Source organism: Triticum dicoccoides, chromosome 7A (genome assembly GCF_002162155.2).
Source record: "Triticum dicoccoides isolate Atlit2015 ecotype Zavitan chromosome 7A, WEW_v2.0, whole genome shotgun sequence".
NCBI classification, from domain to species: Eukaryota; Viridiplantae; Streptophyta; class Magnoliopsida; order Poales; family Poaceae; genus Triticum; species Triticum dicoccoides.
Window position 1 is genome coordinate 213,658,673 of NC_041392.1, and position 19,472 is coordinate 213,678,144.

General features: G+C 43.3%; 1 protein-coding gene across 1 annotated transcript; it reads left to right on the forward strand.

Annotated features, from left to right (window-relative positions):
* The first annotated feature begins 17,490 nt into the window (after window positions 1–17,490).
* LOC119331749 (proline-rich receptor-like protein kinase PERK12) lies at window positions 17,491–19,263 on the forward strand. The gene is made up of 6 exons (XM_037604908.1): window positions 17,491–17,834; window positions 17,926–18,012; window positions 18,116–18,186; window positions 18,278–18,502; window positions 18,598–18,759; window positions 18,860–19,263. Exons 1-6 carry the CDS (start codon window positions 17,519–17,521, stop codon window positions 19,085–19,087), a joined length of 1,089 nt encoding a protein of 362 aa, XP_037460805.1. The 5' UTR covers window positions 17,491–17,518; the 3' UTR covers window positions 19,088–19,263.
* The last annotated feature ends 209 nt before the right edge of the window (window positions 19,264–19,472 follow it).

Here is a 19,472-nt window from a genome sequence, read left to right on the forward strand (position 1 = left end):
TGACAGGGTAGGCAGAGACCGTCCAGGATGAGGTGGGCATGAGCACTGGTCGTTGACGACGGATAAATAAAATAATACAACTAATGAGATTTGGGTATTTGAACTGAGACTGACACTGACTTATATGCAGTAACCGTTGCACGGGATAATCATTTATGGGGCCATAAGCGTCATTAGTTTGTACCGAAAGTTCTGTCAGATGTCTAATTCAGAGAGGTGGCATAGTAGAAAACATATATCCTCTAGATGAGGTGAGGCTGGAACCCTGCTCGTAATGTGTAGGATCATTAATGGTGAGCGACCGAATAATCATTTGTGCTTAGGATGTAGACCGGCATGTGACCTCTCTAGAGAGCTGAGGTAGGACTTCGGCTTATCAATTGTGTGAGGCCGGGCATGACCGGCAACAAGGTGTGTCCGACTAGGGAAATTGAGCGTATCAGGTTATGTGGTGCACCCTTACAGGAAAGACAAAACTATTCAGATAGGCGCGTCCACAGTAAAGGACGGTTGGAGATGTACCCTGATCTTATACTAAGTGAACCAGATACTTGATAAAACACACCCACCTTATATGTCTATACAACTTGAACCAGATACTAAGTATGATACAACAACTCAATAAATATGGAATGCCCGCGGATCTTTTCTCGTAAGGAGCTGAGGAAGCATTTCAGGGTATGGTATTATTGTATTATCTACTTATACTTGTGTATGCTCGTACTCTTCCTTTGTTGTAAGAAGCAATTTGTTCCTCTTCTAATGTTGCATGGTGATGGCACTTGTGATACATGGAGCTTTCCCTTCTTTATTCTGGCATTTCTGCAGTTTAGTCCAAAGATAATACCCCACTCTTTGATACCAATACATATGTAGTATAGATCTAATGTATGTCTTGCGATTACTTTGGATGAGTACTCATCATTGCTTTTCTATTATTTTCCTTCAACTCGGTTGCTACATTTAGATGGTAGCACTACAGATGGAGGTGGTTCACAAGGTTCTTACCACGTGGAGACCGACGTCGATGAGTAGTTTGGAGGTCCCAGGCAGGAGCCATGCGCCTTTTCGATCTAGTGTCGTTGTTATGCTCAGCGTTTCATAAGGTAAAACTTGTTTAATTTGTGTGTACCAGACTTAACTTGCTATATGTACTGATGTATTATGGGTCCTCATAACCTTCGTTTGTAATACAAAGATTTATATTTAAATTTGTGTCGTGGAGTTGTGTTGTGATATTAACATGGAGTAACTGTTCGTGATCGTGCATGATGTGTGTATGATTAGTGCACAATTATGAATGGGGGCGTCACAAGTTGGTATCAGAGCCGACTACCTACATGAACCCCCAAACCTCTTGGTTAATGTTGAGTCTAGTCTTTGAAAACTATTTGCAAACTCCTAGGTGTGTTGTGTGGCTTAAGGGCCTCCATCACTGTGGATGGATTGCGTCTTACTCTGGTTTCTGAACTTCTCATCTCTTCGGGTACAATTTTCTTAACTCTAGGTTCACGTGAAAACTTATTTCAAGAGAGCCACTCATTCCAGATGAACTCTTTATGTCTCAAGATATTTTGAAATACTCAGCAAATTGCCAAGAACTTTTTTGAACCTACCGCACTTTAACCCTTGTGGTCGTATACACTTATGAGTAATTCCATCACTAGTGGAAAAAAGCCTAGCTATGGCGTGGCAAAAAGTGCCTTGCTGACGTAGAGACCCAATGCCACCAATATGGCGCCAGTGAAAACAGTTTAGTGATGGCGTTGGCAGACACGTCAGTGATATGTCTCCATCGTATCTATAATTTTTATTGTTCCATGCCAATATTATACAACTTTCATATACTTTTGGCAACTTTTTATACTATTTTTAGGGACTAACATATTGATACAATGCCCTGTGCCAGTTCATGTTAGTTGCGTGTTTTTTGTTTCACGGAATATCCATATCAAACGGAGTCCAGACGGGATAAACACTGACAGAGATATTTTTTGGAATATATGTGATTTTTGGGAAGAAGAATCAATGTGAGACGATGCCCTAGGGGGCCACGAGGCAGGGGGCGCGCCCCAGGGGGTTAGGAGCGCCCTAGGACCTTGCCACTCTGTAAGGAGGTTGGTGCCCTTCTTTCACCGCAAGAAAGCCCATATCCGGATAGAATTGTGTTAAAATTTCAGCCCAATCAGAGTTACGGATCTCCGAGAATATAAGAAATAGTGAAAGCCCAGAATCTAGGACGTAGAGATAGAAAGAGACAGAGAGACAGATCCAATCTCGGAGGGGCTCTCTCCCCTCCGCCTCCATGGAGGCCATGGACCAGAGGGGAAACCCTTCTCCCATCTAGGAAGAAGGTCAAGGAAGAAGAAGAAGAAGAAGGGGAGCCCTCTCCCCCTCTCTCCCGGTGGCGCCGGAACGCCGTCGGGGCCATCATCGTGTGACGGCGATCTACACCAACACCTCCGCCATCTTCACCAGTATCTTCGTCACCTTCCCTCATCTATCTACAACGGTCCACTCTCCCGCAACCCATTGTACCCTCTACTTGAACATGGTGCTTTATGCTTCATATTATTATCCAATGATGTGTTGCCATCCTATGATGTCTGAGTAGATTTTCATTGTCCTATCGGTAATCGGTGAACTGCTATGATTGGTTTAATTTGCTTGTGGTTATGTTGCTGTCCTTTGGTGCCCATCATATGAGCGCGCACGTGGATCACACCATAGGGTTAGTTGTATGTTGATAGGACTATGTATTGGAGGGCAAGAGTGACAGAAGCTTCAACCTAGCATAGAAATTGATGCATACGGGATTGAAGGGGGACCAATATATCTTAATGCTATGGTTGGGTCTTACCTTAATGAACGTTAGTAGTTGCGGATGCTTGCTAATAGTTCCAATCATAAGTGCATAGAATTCCAAGTCAGGCATGACATGCTAGCAGTGGCTTCTCCCACATAAAACTTGCTATCGGTCTAGTAACGTAGTCAATTGCTTAGGGACAATTTCGCAACTCCTACAACCACTTTTCCACACTCGCTATACTAAGTTTATTCCTTCTTTACCTAAACAGCCCCTAGTTTTTATTTACATGCTCTTTATATTCTTGCAAACCTATCCAATAACACCTACAAAGTACTTCTAGTTTCATACTTGTTCTAGGTAAAGCGAACGTTAAGCATGCGTAGAGTTGTATCGGTGGTCGATAGAACTTGAGGGAATATTTGTTCTACCTTTAGCTCCTTGTTGGGATCGACACTCTTACTTATCGAAAGAGGCTACAATTGATCCCCTATACTTGTGGGTTATCAAGACCTTTTTCTGGCGCCGTTGCCGGGGAGTTATAGCGCGGGGTGAATATTCTCGTGTGTGCTTGTTTGCTTTATCACTAAGTAATTTTTATTTGTTGTTCTAAGTTGTTCTCTATCTTTAGTTATGGATATGGAACACGAAATACCAAAAAAATAGGTTTACTTGCTACTCATGGAGATGGGGAACCTCCTAAAACCCTTGATGCTCATTATGTGAAAGATATTATGTACTACTTTGATAATCCTAAGAAAACCCCATTCAAATTTGTAATGGGAGTAATGTTGGATCAACGTGAATACTTTGGGGATTATCGCTTGACTCAAAAAGGGAAACTATTATGGGATCAAATTCATATATTGAAGTGGTATGCTCAGGAACTGTGCTTGAGATATGATTATACTTGTTGCTCCAGGATGAAGGCTCCACACTTACCTTTTCTTGCAAATCTAATGATGATAAAACCTTGGCTTCTTATGCTAATGGTATATATGATTACTATGATGTGGAACAAATAGAAGAATTCATTGCTTTTATGGGTGCTTATGAAATTTCTTCATTGATTGGAAAGTATGATGCTACTCTTTACAAATCTGAAAATTTTGCCATACTTAAATATTGTTATGATAATTATGATTCTAATGCCTATGTTAAACCATATATTGAGGACTCCTCGGCTGTCCAAGAAGAGACTAATATTTTGCAGGAGTCTATGGAAGAAGGAATTGATGAAACTGTGGGCTCATTGGATGAAAAAGATGATGAGGAGAGCGAAGAACAAAAGAAGGAAGAGAGGATTAGCTACCCGTGCCCACCTTCTAATGAGAGTAACTCTTCAACTCATACATTGTTTAATTTTCCTTCATGTTTACCGAAGGATGATTGCTATGATGATTGTTATGATCCCGTTGATTCTCTTGAAATATCCCTTTTTGATGATGCTTGCTATGCTTGTGGCCAAGATGCCAATATGAATTATGCTTATGGAGATGAAATTGCTATAGTTCCTGATGTTAAACATGAAATTGTTGCTATTGCACCCACGCATAATAGTCCTATTATCTTTTTGAATTCTCCCGACTACACTATATCGGAGAAGATTGCACTTGTTAAGGATTATATTGATGGGTTGCGTTTTACTAATACACACGATGATTTTGATAGATATAATATGCATGCGCTTGCTGCTCCTACTTGCAATTATTATGAGAGAGGAACTGCATCTCCACCTCTCTATGTTTCCCACACGATAAAATTGCAAGAAACTACTTATGCTATGTATTGGCCTTTACTTTGTGTGCATGAATTGTTCTTATATGACATGTCGATGCATAGGAAGAGAGTTAGACTTCGTTGTTGCATGATATATGTTACTCTTGTGATCACTACTAAATCACAAATCATTGTTAATTAAAATTGGCTTTGATATACCTTGGGATCCGGGTGGATCCATTACTTGAGCACTATATGCCTAGCTTAATGGCTGTAAAGAAAGCGCTGCCAGGGAGACAACCCGGAAGTTTTAGAGATTCATCTATTTCTGTTGTGTGATTTTATAAAGTTTAAAAACAAGAATAATGTGCCAAGATTTGCCTTTAGGATGTTTACATTTCTTGTTGGTTTGTGCGGTGCAAGATAGAAACTTTGGCTGTAGTGCGTGATTTTACATTTTTTACTGGAACGTCAAACGGTTCTGATTTTTTTTAATGTCTTTCTATACAAATTGTTTATTTTTCCAAAAAATTTCAGAATTTTTGTAGTACCAGAAGTATGGTGAATGTTCAGATTACTACAGACTGTCCTGTTTAAGACAGATTATGTTTTTGATGCATAGTTTGCTTGTTTTGATGAAACTATCGATTTCTATCAGTGAATTAAGCCATGGAAAAGCTATATTACAGTATCTACAATGCAAAAACAAAATATCAATTGGTTTGCAACAGTACTTAGAGTAGTGATTTGCTTTATTATACTAACGGATCTTACCGAGCTTTCTGTTGAGTTTTGTGTGGACGAAGTGATCAAAGATCGAGGAGGTCTCGATATGAGGAGAAGGAGGAGAGGCAAGAGCTCAAGCTTGGGGATGCCCAAGGCACCCCAAGTAAATATTTAAGGAGACTCAAGTGTCTAAGCTTGGGGATGCCCTGGAAGGCATCCCATCTTGCTTCAACAAGTATCGGTATGTTTTCGTCTTTGTTTCGTTCATGTGATATGTGCAAATCTTGGAGCGTCTTTTGCATTTAGTTTTCACTTTTATTTTATGCATCATGCTGGTATGAGATAGTCCTTGGTTGATTTATAGAATTATCATTGCACTTCACTTATATTTTTTGAGTATGACTTTATAGAATGCTTCATGTGCTTCACTTATATCATTTGAAGTTTGGATTGCATGTTTCTCTTCACATAGAAAACCGCCATTTGTAGAATGCTATTTTGCTTCACTTATATTTGTTAGAGCGTGGGCATATCTTTTGTAGAAAGAATTAAACTCTCTTGCTTCACTTATATCTATTTAGAGAGATGATAGGAATTGGTCATTCACATGGTTAGTCATAAAATCCTACATAAAACTTGTAGATCACTGAATATGATATGTTTGATTCCTTGCAATAGTTTTGCGATATAAAGATGGTGATATTAGAGTCATGCTAGTGGGTAGTTGTGGATTGTAGAAATACTTGTGTTGAAGTTTGTGATTCCCGTAGCATGCACGTATGGTGAACCGTTATGTAACGAAGTTGGAGCATGAGGTATTTATTGATTGTCTTCCTTACGAGTGGCGGTCGGGGACGAGCGATGGTTTTTTCTACCAATCTATCCCCCTAGGAGCATGCGCGCAGTACTTTGTTTCGATAGCTTCAAGACTTTTGCAATAAGTATGTGAGTTCTTTATGACTAATGTTGAGTCCATGGATTATACGCACTCTCACCCTTCCATCATTGCTAGCCTCTTCGGTACCGTGCATTGCCCTTTCTCACCTTGAGAGTCGATGCAAACTTCACCGGTGCATCCAAACCCCGTGATATGATACGCTCTATCGCACATAATCCTCCTTATATCTTCCTCAAAATAGCCACCATACCTACCTATTATGGCATTTCCATAGCCATTCCGGGATATATTGCCATGCAACTTCCATCATCATCATATACATGACTTGAGCATCATTGTCATATTGCTTTGCATGATCGTCAGATAGCTAGCATGATGTTTTCATGGCTTGTCCGTTTTTTTGATGTCATTGCTACGCTAGATCATTGCACATCCCGGTACACCACCGGAGGCATTCATATAGAGTCATATCTTTGTTCTAGTATCGAGTTGTAATATTGAGTTGTAAGTAAATAAAAGTGTGATGATCATCATTATTAGAACATTGTCCCATGTGTGGTTATCAAAATAAAAGTGGCCAAAGGAGCCCCAAGAGAGAGAGAGAGAGGCCAAAGAAGCCTATAAAAAAGAAAAAAAAAGAAAAAAGAGATTTTTTTTTTAAAAAATGAGAGAAAAGAGAGAAGGGACAATGTTACTATCCTTTTACCACACTTGTGCTTCAGAGTAGCACCATGTTCTTCATATAGAGAGTCTCTTGAGTTATCACTTTCATATACTAGTGAGAATTTTCATTATAGAACTTGGCTTGTATATTCCAATGATGGGATTCCTCAAATGCCCTAGGTCTTCATGAGCAAGCAGGTTGGATGCACACCCACTCAGTTTCAGTTTGAGCTTTCATACACTTATAGCTCATAGTGCATCCGTTGCATGGCAATCCCTACTCATCGCATTCAGGGGCGAACCTATGTATAGCTAGCCAGTGTCATAGCACACCGGGTGCAAATTCCTCATAAGTTATATGTAGCCGAGATACTGAGCTTGGACACCGGTAAATTTCTGAGCTGGACACCGGCAGGAACGGCCCATCTATCAACTCATCTAGTAATAGCTCATCCGGCGGCTTTGGATAGATTGGATTGCTAGAGCGTGCAGCCTGTTCGGCTGCTTGACTTCACAGTGACGCAGTTGTCTAGAAAAAAGGTTGTCTATAAAAAGATTTACAGCGACGCGGTGTACGGTCATCCGCCGTCGCATGCTCAGCAGCCAGTCGCCAATTGCCGGCCGCTAGCCTCTCTTCCCGCCCTCGCCTGGAGCTAAATAATCAAACGAATTAGGTATGGCCACCATTCTCGCTCAATCACATGCATTTATATTAATTTTTACCTAGTTATGTTTATACAATTTGTATGGCTAGGGTTTTCAAATTAAGGGTATCAGATTTGAGAATCGGGTTGCTGCAATTAATAAAACTCCCCTAATGATTCACATCTATTTGGATTATTTATCGACCAAGCTCGACAGCAGTAAGAACGAATGGCAAGTAAATGCACAATATGTACTACCACTTGGTTTTGTTTCTTTTGTATGTAATCAAGATATATTGTTCTATGTTGCTGTTGTTGTTTTTATTGCTTGGAGTTCTTATGCTTTATTGTTCAACTTTACAAAATCAAATAGTATTTCAAGAGGAACGCTTCATTTTGGCTAAAACAAATACGCTGGACATTTTAAGTTGTTGAGTGTGTTAATTTATGTATATTATTGTTTTTTATCCACCGTGTAGTGTGTACACGTGGACACCGGGACATTTTGGTTCTGGGTCCGCCCCTACTCGCATTGACAGCAATTGATGGGCATCTCCAAAGCTCGTTGATTAGCCGCGTCGATGTGAGACTTTCTCATTTTTTGTCTTCTCCACACAACCTCCACCATCATATTCTATTCCACCTATAGTGCTATATCCATAGCTCACGCTCATGTATTGTGTGAAAGTTGAAAAGATTTGAGAACATCAAAAGTATGAAACAATTGCTTGGCTTGTCATCGGGGTTGTGCATGATTTGAATGCTTTGTGTGGTGAAGATGGAGCATAGCCAGATCATATGATTTTGTAGGGATAACTTTCTTTGGCCATGTTATTTTGAAAAGACATAATTGCTTTATTAGTATGCTTGAAGTATTATTGTCTTAATGTCAAATGATAGACTATTGCTTTGAATCACTCGTGTCTTAATATTCATGCCATGATTAGATTACATGATCAAGATTATGCTAGGTAGCATTCCACATCAAAAATTATCTTTTTTTATCATTTACGTACTCGAGGACGAGCAGGAATTAAGCTTGGGCATGCTGATACGTCTCCATCGTATCTATAATTCTTGACTGTTCCATGCCAATATTATACAACTTTCATATACTTTTGGCAACTTTTTGTACTATTTCTGGGGACTAACATATTGATCCAGTGCCCAGTGCCAGTTCCTGTTTGTTGCATGTTTTTTGTTTCGTAGAAAATTCATATCAAACAGAGTCCAAATGGGATAAAAACCGACGGAGATTTATTTTGGAATATATGTGATTTTCGGGAAGAAGAATCAACGTGAGACGATGCCCGAGGGGGCCACGAGGCAGAGGGGCGCCCCCCAGGGGGTCAGGCACGCCCTGGGCCCTCGTGGCCACCCCGTAAGGCGGTTTATGCCCTTCTTTCGCCGCAAGAAAGCCAATATCCAGCTAGAAATAGTGTTAAAATACCAGCCCAATCGGAGTTACGGATCTCCGGGAATATAAGAAACGGTGAAAGGCCAGAATCTATAATGCGGAAACAGAGAGAGACGGAGAGACAGATCCAATCTCGGAGGAGCTCTCGCCCCTCCGCCGCCATGGAGGCCATGGACCAGAGGGGAAACCCTTCTCCCATCTAGGGAGAATGTCAAGGAAGAAGAAGAAGAAGGGGGCCCCTCTCCCCCTCTCTCCCAGTGGCGCCGGAACGCCGCCGAGGCCATCATCGTGTGACGGCGATCTACACCAACACCTCTGTCATCTTCACCAACATCTTCATCACCTTCCCTCATCTATCTACAACGGTCCACTCTCCCGCAACCCGCTTTACCCTCAACTTGAACATGGTGCTTTATGCTTCATATTATTATCCAATGATGTATTGCCATCCTATGATGTCTGAGTAGATTTTCGTTATCCTATCGGTAATTGGTGAATTGCTATGATTGGTTTAATTTGCTTGTAGTTATGTTGTTGTCCTTTGGTGCCCATCATATGAGCGCGTGCGTGGATCACACCATAGGGTTAGTTGTATGCTGATAGGACTATGTATTGGAGGTCAAGAGTGACAGAAGCTTCAACCTAGCATAGAAATTGATGCATACGGGATTGAAGGGGGACCAATATATCTTAATGCTATGGTTGGGTTTTACCTTAATGAACGTTAGTAGTTGCAGATGCTTGCTAATAGTTCCAATCATAAGTGCACAGAATTCTAAGTCGGGGATGACATTCTAGCAGTGGCCTCTCTCACATAAAACTTGCTATCGGTCTAATAAGTAGTCAATTGCTTAGGGACAATTTTGCAACTCCTACCACCACTTTTCCACACTCGCTATACTAACTTTATTGCTTCTTTACCTAAACTGCCCTTAGTTTTTATTTACGTGCTCTTTATATTCTTGCAAACCTATCCAACAACACCTACAAAGTACTTTTAGTTTCATACTTGTTCGAGGTAAAGCGAACGTTAAGCGTGCGTAGAGTTGTATCGGTGGTCGATAGAACTTGAGGGAATATTTGTTCTACCTTTAGCTCCTCGTTGGGTTCGACACTCTTACTTATCAAAAGAGGCTACAATTGATCCCCTATACTTGTGGGTTATTAGTCAGTAGTATTTTAGTACTGGTGGCGTGCCACCTGGCTAACGCCAACAATATATTGTGTTATCTATGGCGTTCATTGTGAGGCAACGCCAACAATTTGTATTTTTCAGCAATAAAAAATAATATACCTAGCGATTAGTATATGTGCAGCCATTTAAACTTCTAGTGGTAAGTCTCAAATCCACAAAATATACCTATCTATTAGTACAGTTTTCAGTAACTAGCTTGCTACTACCTACAAGCAAAAGTTATCCAGTAGCTAGCTCTACAAGCAAAAGCATCATCATCGATGTCACACAAAAGTTTTCTAACGCCACCACTATGCACCTACTAATGTCGTACCAAATAAGCCAACGCCACCACTATTTGAAAAAATAGTGGTGGTGTTGGTTGTAAATGGCACGCCGGCAAGTAAGTTATGGCTAACACTTTTTCCACTAGTGCATATACCCTCCACTCATATTTCATGCATTATCGATTGTTAACCTAACCCTGTTGATTTTACACAGAATGTCGGGCTGTGAAGATCCTCCACTCTATGTCACAGCAACGATGCAGTAGCTCAAGCTGAACATACTTCATGGGTACTATGGTGGACCGCCTAGCCAACAATAATACTCGTCAGGAGCCTGGCCCGATCTCACTTCAGGATTTCGTGCGCCTCAACCCATCCATTTTTCGTAATTCCACCAATCCTATGGATGCTGATGATTAGCTTTGTGATATCCTATTTGAGATGGAGTCAACTAATGTTGCCCCTGCTAGATATGTCACCTTTGCGACACTTCACTCTGAGTAACCTTTTGAAACATTTCAAAAGATCCAGGTTTATGACACGATACGTGAATATAAATATCTACTTGAGTCAACTTGAAGATATATAAATCCACTGCTTGCAACAACGCTTATTGGACTACACACATCAATATGCATGTTCCAATTATTTTGTTGCTCGTTCTTTATGGCATGTGAACGGAATTTTAGTTTACTTCACTATTTAGACGAAAGTTGCAAGTGTCAGATGATTCATAATCAAATGACTTCAAAATCCATCACTGTGGAATTTCTCCTTGTCGGTTTCTCTAATGTGACTAAATGCAGTGCCACACATATGTGGTATTCTTTTAGTCATGTGACATTTAGCGTCAGTGTTATGGATGTTTAACTGTATCATCAATATTCATAACATACATCCTATTCACAATAGGAGTGTGGCCTTTTAGTTATTCATAACAATGAACAAATAATTATTCTCTTATGAACAACGCCTTTTGCAATAATCATTATGCAATAGGCTAGAGTATACGGAAATCTAAAATGGATAATGAAAATAAACATAGAGGTAATACACTAATGGGAAGTACTGTAACTTCTACAAAGTTTCCATCGCATATTTAACCTCATTATTTTCTGGCCATTTAGGATGTTTGTAATTTCTTGCAACGATTCACAACAACATGCAATCGAGTCAACTTCCTATCATCAACTTTTAACCACAATCTCGAAGAATTAGTGATCAATAGTACAAATTCTCAAGTATTACACTTACTTGACCAACTTCCCCTACATCTTATAACTTATATGCCATTCATACCTAAGCTGGACATTCCAATCTTCTTTTCTTTCTGCGTTTTACTTCTTAGAGTTTAACTTCCAATATTTCTCCTACTCACAAAAGAAGCATCCAACTTTAAGAGTGGCATGAGCCCTAAACTTCCCTAGGCATGTAAGTCTCATTACATCCTCCGGATTTGTTCTTTTTCTTTCTGTTTTCACCATCAACAGACGAATAGCGTTCTTTCGGATCCTATGCATTCAGTCTTAAACATAGTTGAATGCTTCACTAGAACTTGCAAGAAACACTTCTTTAGATATCACATATCTTTGAGTCTTTGTTTGTTTCTGAAAACAATTTTTAGTTCCAAGAATATCACGTGATTATCCCAAATGTTTTGCAGTTCAGGTTTCTTGGAAGCAAGGACCGCAATATGATTCTAGCCTTGTGAGCCCCATCATCCATAGCATCAGCATGAGAGTATTGTAAGCATGCAGTAGGACAAAAAAAATCTTCTTGGCACTCTAGAGGATGATCCTCACATTATGTTTACCAATCATAATTAAAGAGTCAACCAGATAAATAATAGTTAATCAATTTCAATAGGAAAAGTGGAACCGTGAGTCATATTCTATAACTATAATGCAAACTACGCGAGTCATATTCTATAACTATAATGCAAATTACGCATACACATTTATTCATAATTAATTTACACTAGTGATTAAACTAAATTAATACATAATTGTGCTCCCACTCAAACCAATATCTCTCATAATTGATTTTAAGTGATTCAAGACACTGATCTTATTCACAACCATTGATGTGGACACCACTGATGACGTCAACTTCAACTGGTAGGCAAACTTGTCGATCATATCTCCATATGACTCTTGGTCATCTTTAGATGCTCCATGCTCTGAGATTAGAACAATTGTGCTAGAACTTCAAGATAACCGAGTGTTTCAGCTTACACGGTCTAAACTTTCACCTGCCTCACACATCACAATCCGGTCTGGACCACGTAAGCCATCCAACGCGGGCCTGTATCAGTCTGTCGAGCAGTCCAGACGTACTTTTTCCTTCAAACCCGAGAGAAACGTGGGGCGCTTTGCGGGATCCCGGACAGAAGACATGCAGGACTCTGACAGCCCCAGCCTACCCAAAACCCTTCCCGGACCTGCGTCTTCACCCTCCTCATTTTCTATCCGTCCTTCTTTCTCTCTTGCCTTCTCCGCCGCTCCACCACCCCGGCCGCCATGCAACACCCCTATCGGAACTCTACGTCTTTGTCGCCTACATCGTTCCAGTCAGGCTCCACCCTGCTTCTCCTCCATCGTCACTCAACCCATCTCCTCCAACCGCCCCGCCAATTACCATCCGCTATTGCTATACACACCATGTAGGACAATTGTTTGATGAATTGCCGGAGCTAAAAATGTTGCTCTGTCTTCTTTCAAGCAATGAATTCCGATTTGGAGTACATATACGAGCACTATGTTGAGTCGTCCGATGGATCATCCGACGAGTTGGACTACACGGATGAGATAGCGATGATGTAGGCGGTCCTTGAAGACCTAGAGCATGTGGAGGAGCCATATGCACAGATGTTTAAGAGCACATGCAGAGATGCCATGGTCAGGTTTGCAACTTCCCTGGTCGAGGTGGTTGGACCTCGGTACCTAAGAAAACCAACTGTGACAGACACCGAGAGGCTCTTGGCAATCTCAGAAGCAAGAGGGTCGCCAGGTTTGCTTGGATCTCTTGACTGCATGCATTGGAAATGGAATAACTGCCCGAAGGTTGTACAAGGGCAATATCGGGATCATGTTAAGAAGCTCACCATCATTCTTGAGGCAGTTGTATCACATGATCTTTGGATTTGATACATTTTCTTTGGCATGCCTGGGTCTCACAATGACATCAATGTGCTGCAGGGATCATCATAGTTTGCGAGGCTCGCTAAAGGAAAAGTTCTTCCTTGACACTATGCCTTCAATGGACATGAGTAAACATGGGCTAGTATCTAGTTGACTGTATCTATCCTCCGTGGGATACCTTTGTCAGCACCATCTCTAACCCAGTTGGTCAGAAAAAGTCTCACTTTGCCCCAAAAAAAGAAGCAGCTAGAAAGGATGTCGAGAGGGCATGTGGAGTTATGTAGGCCCGTTTTACAATTGTTCATGGACCTGCTAAACAATGGGACCCGGACACCTTGTGGTAGGTGATGACATGTTGTGTGATCATGCACAACATGATCATCGAGAATGAGGGTGAGCATGCTGCCACAGCTCTACAATTTAAGAATATGGGTGATCCTATCGAACTTCCGGACCAAAATCTGACCATTGAAGAGTTTTTTCAAATGCATCAACAAATTCAGTATCGACCAACTCACGAGCAGCTGAAGGAGGATCTAATTGAGCATCAGTGGGCGGTTAAAGGAGACAACAATGTTGGAATGTAATATTTAAACTTGTTTAAATTTGAACACTGCTGCATGCAGCTGTTTGAATGTTTGTAATTTATGTATGCAGCTACTTGCACATCTAAACTCTATGTATGCGACTATTTGAACGTGCAAGCTTTCAAAGAATATTAGAGAGGCCCGATGTACGTGGGCAACGTTGGATGGTGATGTCCCGCATTCATGTCCATGAACTAGTCCCCTTGTCCACTGACGATTGCGGGAGAAAATTTGCAGGCTGCCATTGAAGATGCCCTTCGAACTGGGATAAACCCCAACAGTCGGAACCTCAAAACTAAAAATAGCAATTACTCTCATTATTTTATCTCAGCTCCTACCTTCTTGCAAATTGCTCTCATTTGACATTTTATTTCACATGGGGCTTTGAAGCGCAAAGTCATTTTTAGCGGTTCGGCATGTGCCGGCAATGATCTCACCACTGAATATCTGCTTTAAGATTTGGTCAACGAAGAGCAACTGTTCATCCCTTTTTGCTATACAAAATGAATACTAGGTCAAATACAGCTATTAGCACACACCTTTTGTCGTTACATCACATGCATGGATGTGACAGTTCACTCTATCACTTTTCTCTCACACACGTATGCATCTGTCTTTTCTCCCTAACTTGCAAACAAATTCATGGGCTTTTTTTCATTTTGACCACTTAAAAACATTTATATCTTTTAGATAAGTTCGTTTGTGAAACAATTTATATATTTGAACTCCTGGCGCCAAGACCACTAGAAGTAAACCAATTTTGGATATATTTCAAACATGTCTAAATTTCAACGTTTCACATTTCGTATGTGAAACAAACCTATTTCACTTGAAAAATGTGGATTTTGTGAAACCAGAGAGAGGAAGTGAAACATCGGTTTTGAAAGTAAAAAGAAAAAAAGAAACTAAAATGACAACTTGTGAAACTGGCTATTTGGAAATGTGTAACAATTTATTTTCAAAGAGTGAAATATGTTATTTAAAAAATGAGCAACTGAAATAGATGTGCTTTTTACGAAACAAGCGAGTGAATAATAATATGTAGCTTCTGAATTGTGAAATAGCAAGCATAAAAAGTGAAATTATAATTTATCTTTGTGAAACTAATTATTCAAAAATGTGAAACGATTTATTTCAAAACAATGAAATTGTTTATTTCAGAAATGTGTAGTTGAAATATATGTTTTTTGTGAAACAAGCCAGTCAAAAGTGAAATGTAGGTTCTAAATTTTGAAATAGTAACCATGGAAAGTGACATTATAATATATCATTATGAAACAAATTATTTGAAAATCTGAAACAATTTATTTCAAATGAGTGATACAAGTTATTTGAGAAATGTGCAATTGAAATATATGGTTGAAAAATATTCAAGATTAGTCTCATTTTAAAAGTTATGGCAAAAGGAGTTCAAATATAAAAATATATTCAGAAACAAATATATGGTTTAAAAGATATTGATGTTTTAAATTAGTCAAGAGGAAAGAAAAGGTTGGATTTATTGTGTGGGAGAAGAGAGATAGTGGTCCTCCCACATTAGTATCATGCATGCATGTGAAGTAGTACAAGAGAGGGCCAACTTTTAAAAAGAGGACAGAAATACGGATGTGAGAAATCAAGAAGCAGTGCAATACCAAAATCAAAAATGCTAGGCCCATATAATACTAGTACATGGCAGCTCTCTATTGGACGCCGGCTTGCCGCTACATAGTTCACCGCCCAATTTTCCGTTTTGGGCTTTAATTTGAACCGCAATGCCCAAATATAGCACTCCAAATCTTTTGTTAGGTTGGATCTTGCTGTTGCGACGAGGAGTCTCTCCTACTGCCTCCCTATTCTTAGGCAATCACATTCACATGTTTTTCTTCCCGTTCGTGCCTCTTGGTCACTTTTCCTCCCTCCTTCGCCTTTCTTCCAACTTTCTTGCTCCACGGTTTCTCTGGTGCCCGGTGAATCTGTGAACCATTGAAGCCATCTGTTGGGGGAAGATGGTTGGCGAGGAGCTGCACTAACAGAGAATGGGGTGGAGCAACTTCGGGGATTGCATTTCATCCCGAGGCGCGGAGACGACGGCGGCCGATACAATCGTGGTCAGGGAAGGCTGCTTGATGATTTTCCCAAGGGAAGCATCCGGAAGAAATTCTGATCGCCGGAGAAGAGATCGCGTGAATCTCATAGAGAAGGCATGCCGAGACTAGCCCCGTCGCCAGGTTCATCAGAGGACGCAAGCGATGATCGGTCCGATGGTTCCAAGTCCAAGTCTAAGTCCAAGGCGCCTCCACCCCGACGGTCATCGAGATCATCCGGCTCTTCTTCAGATGAGAATGGCGACGACTCGTCTAGTCCATCTCCGCCATCTTCAGACGACGACGATGGAGGCTCGAGATCTTCCTCGTCATCCTCGGATTCGCAAGATTCCTCTCCCTCTGATTCGAAAGGCTCGCAGTCCTCTCGTCGGTCCCCTCCACCATCAAAATCAAAATCATCCCCGTCGCCGTCTTCGTCGCCCTCCCGAGCTTCCAGTTCCAGGAATGGTGGAAATTCCGACTCTTCACCTCCGCCGCCGACCGACGAGTCTTCCGGGGACGGCGAAGATTCCGACTCTTCGCCGCCGCAGAAACGGTCATCGCCTCCGGCGCAGTCGGAAGACTCAGAGCCTTCTCCGTCTTCATCCTCCTCTCGGAGCCCTCCGCCTCGCTCATCTCCACCGCCGCCGCCGCGATGGAATGGTAACGTTGACCAAGCAGGTTCTTCACCTCCTGATGGCAGCCAGCCACCTCCTTCTCCTTCTCCCTCTCCTCCTCCTCCTCCGGCGCCGGCGAACCATTCGGTGGTCTTTATAGTAAATAGCCATCCCGGAGCACCGCCAGGGCTTGTATCCATCGCACCCCCTGGTACCGTCGGTGTGATGTCTGCTCAACTCCCAGGAGCACAAGGTGGCGCCGTTGGGGCTGGCGGCATGCAGGCTGCAGGTTCGTCAGCGAGTACATCCAGTACTAATGGTGCTGGTGGAAGCGCAGCTTCTTCGTCTGCACAACAGGTCCACTCATCACAAGCAATAAATGGCCAGGTAGCGGCTGCCATTGCTGGCGCTTCCGTTGCCGGTTTGTTGTTCATCATCGTGGCCATTTTCTTCATCGTGACGAGGAGGAGGAGGAAGATGATGGAGGGAATGGTCTATCACTCGGGTAATCTTCACCGTCGTAGTATATACTCGTAGCTTCAAAAACACGTAGCGCAAAATCCGATAATTTTTTATGTACGTTTGGCTTCAGATGGGAGCCGGAGCTACTACATGCACTCGGGCCAACTCACCGGCTCCAACCACCCGTCGGGGGTGTTCTACGGGCCGCCGCCGCCGGGAGCATCCGGCGGGTTCTCCTACGGCCCTATGTCGATGCCGGGGCCACCGGGCTCCTCGGACAGCTTCAGAGGGGCAGGGTACCCGTCGGGCAGCATGGAGTCCAAGTCGTCCTTCAGCTACGAGGAGCTGACGAGCATCACCAGCAACTTCTCCCGCGACAACGTGATCGGCGAGGGCGGGTTCGGGTGCGTGTACAAGGGGTGGCTCGCCGACGGCAAGTGCGTGGCCGTGAAGCAGCTCAAGGCCGGCAGCGGGCAGGGGGAGCGCGAGTTCCAGGCGGAGGTGGAGATCATCAGCCGCGTCCACCACCGCCACCTCGTCTCCCTCGTCGGCTACTGCGTGGCGCAGCAGCACCGCATGCTCATCTACGAGTTCGTCCCCAACGGCACCCTCGAGGACCATCTGCACGGTCGGTCGGTGAGCAGATGCATGGATCGTCGCGTGGGTTTTTGCTGCGATTGTGACTGAGGCTTCTGGTGTGGTTGATCTGACGCGTGCAGGTCGCGGCGTGCCGGCGATGGACTGGCCGACGAGGCTTAGGATCGCCATCGGTGCGGCCAAGGGGTTAGCTTACCTCCATGAAGACTGTACGTTGATCTCCTGAGGTGTATATATGCATGTTGTGTGTTGCGCAGAGTTCATGGCGAGAAATACTTGTGATTTTCTGATGGTGACTCGTACGTTTTCAAGGTCACCCGCGGATCATCCACAGGGACATCAAGTCGGCCAACATCCTGCTCGATTACTCGTTTGAAGCACAGGCACGGTCAACCAACAGATGAGTTCTTTTCTCTTTGTCTTCCGGTATATTCTTCTGATCGATCTCGTGTCTGGAATGTGCATGGAATGCAGGTCGCGGATTTCGGGCTGGCCAAGCTCTCCAACGACACCCACACGCACGTGTCGACGCGCATCATGGGCACGTTCGGGTACCTCGCCCCGGAGTACGCGTCCAGCGGGAAGCTGACGGACCGGTCCGACGTCTTCTCCTTCGGCGTGGTGCTGCTGGAGCTCATCACCGGCCGGAAGCCCGTGGACCAGGACCGGCCGCTCGGGGAGGAGAGCCTCGCCGAATGGGTACCGACGACTACGAGTTTCCTCGCTTGCAGAACACGTACTCGTCACTGACACAAGTTACAGCTCACAACTGCTCCGTCGTCTTCTGCATGCAGGCTCGGCCGATCCTCGCCGACGCCATCGAGACCGGCAACCACGGCGAGCTGGCCGACCCGCGGCTGGAAGGCAGATACAACAAGGCCGAGATGGTGAGGATGGTGGAGGCCGCCGCCGCGTGCATCCGCCACTCGGCTCCCAAGCGTCCCCGGATGGTGCAGGTAAGTGTGTCAGTCGCATCTTCGAGTGGAACAACGAGCTGGTGGTGACCACGGCCGAGATTTTCGTGGCGCGAATTAAGGAGCGTGGTTCGACCGGCAGGTGATGAGGGCGCTGGACGTGGACGTGGACGAGGGGAGCATGTCGGACCTGAGCAACGGGGTGAAGGTGGGGCAGAGCCAGGTGTTCAACAACAGCCAGCAGGAGGCCGCCCTCGAGCAGCTCCGGCGCACGGCCTTCGCCACCGAGGAGTTCACGGGGGAGTTCGAGCCGTCCGGGGAGTACGGTGCCGCCGCCAATACTCTGAACCAGCCGCGGCCTGCGGGGTGACAATCGACCAACATGTTTGTGTGTCGCTTGTAGTTAAGCTTTTTCTTGTTCTTTTTTTTTTCTTGTATGTCGACCGCCTTGGTTCAAGAAACTGCTCGAGTTTTAGCAAAAGTTGCCCTAAAAGTCGCATTGATTGGTTGAAAAGCTTGAAAAGAATCATAGGGCTTCAAGGTTGGGTGCATGACAACGGTGAGAATGTGCATATGGAATTTCTCAACAAAGAAAAAGAGAAGAAGGAATGTGCATGTGGGAAATTCGACCTAGAGATTTGAAATCGAAATCTTGGAGTTCTTTACCTGCCAACTAGAATTCATTTGATGATTCTGAAGCAAATTCAAATTCCACATGACGTCCCATGGCAAGAACCAATTTCTTTGCTCCGGCA

Bases quoted from the DNA above. Each gene is read 5' to 3' on its own strand.
- LOC119331749 (XM_037604908.1), top strand. From the start codon at position 17,519: ATGGAGTCCAAGTCGTCCTTCAGCTACGAGGAGCTGACGAGCATCACC. The intron at 17,835-17,925 runs GTCGGTCGGTGA...TGACGCGTGCAG, and splicing joins CCTCGAGGACCATCTGCACG to GTCGCGGCGTGCCGGCGATG. The intron at 18,503-18,597 runs GTACCGACGACT...TTCTGCATGCAG, and splicing joins AGGAGAGCCTCGCCGAATGG to GCTCGGCCGATCCTCGCCGA.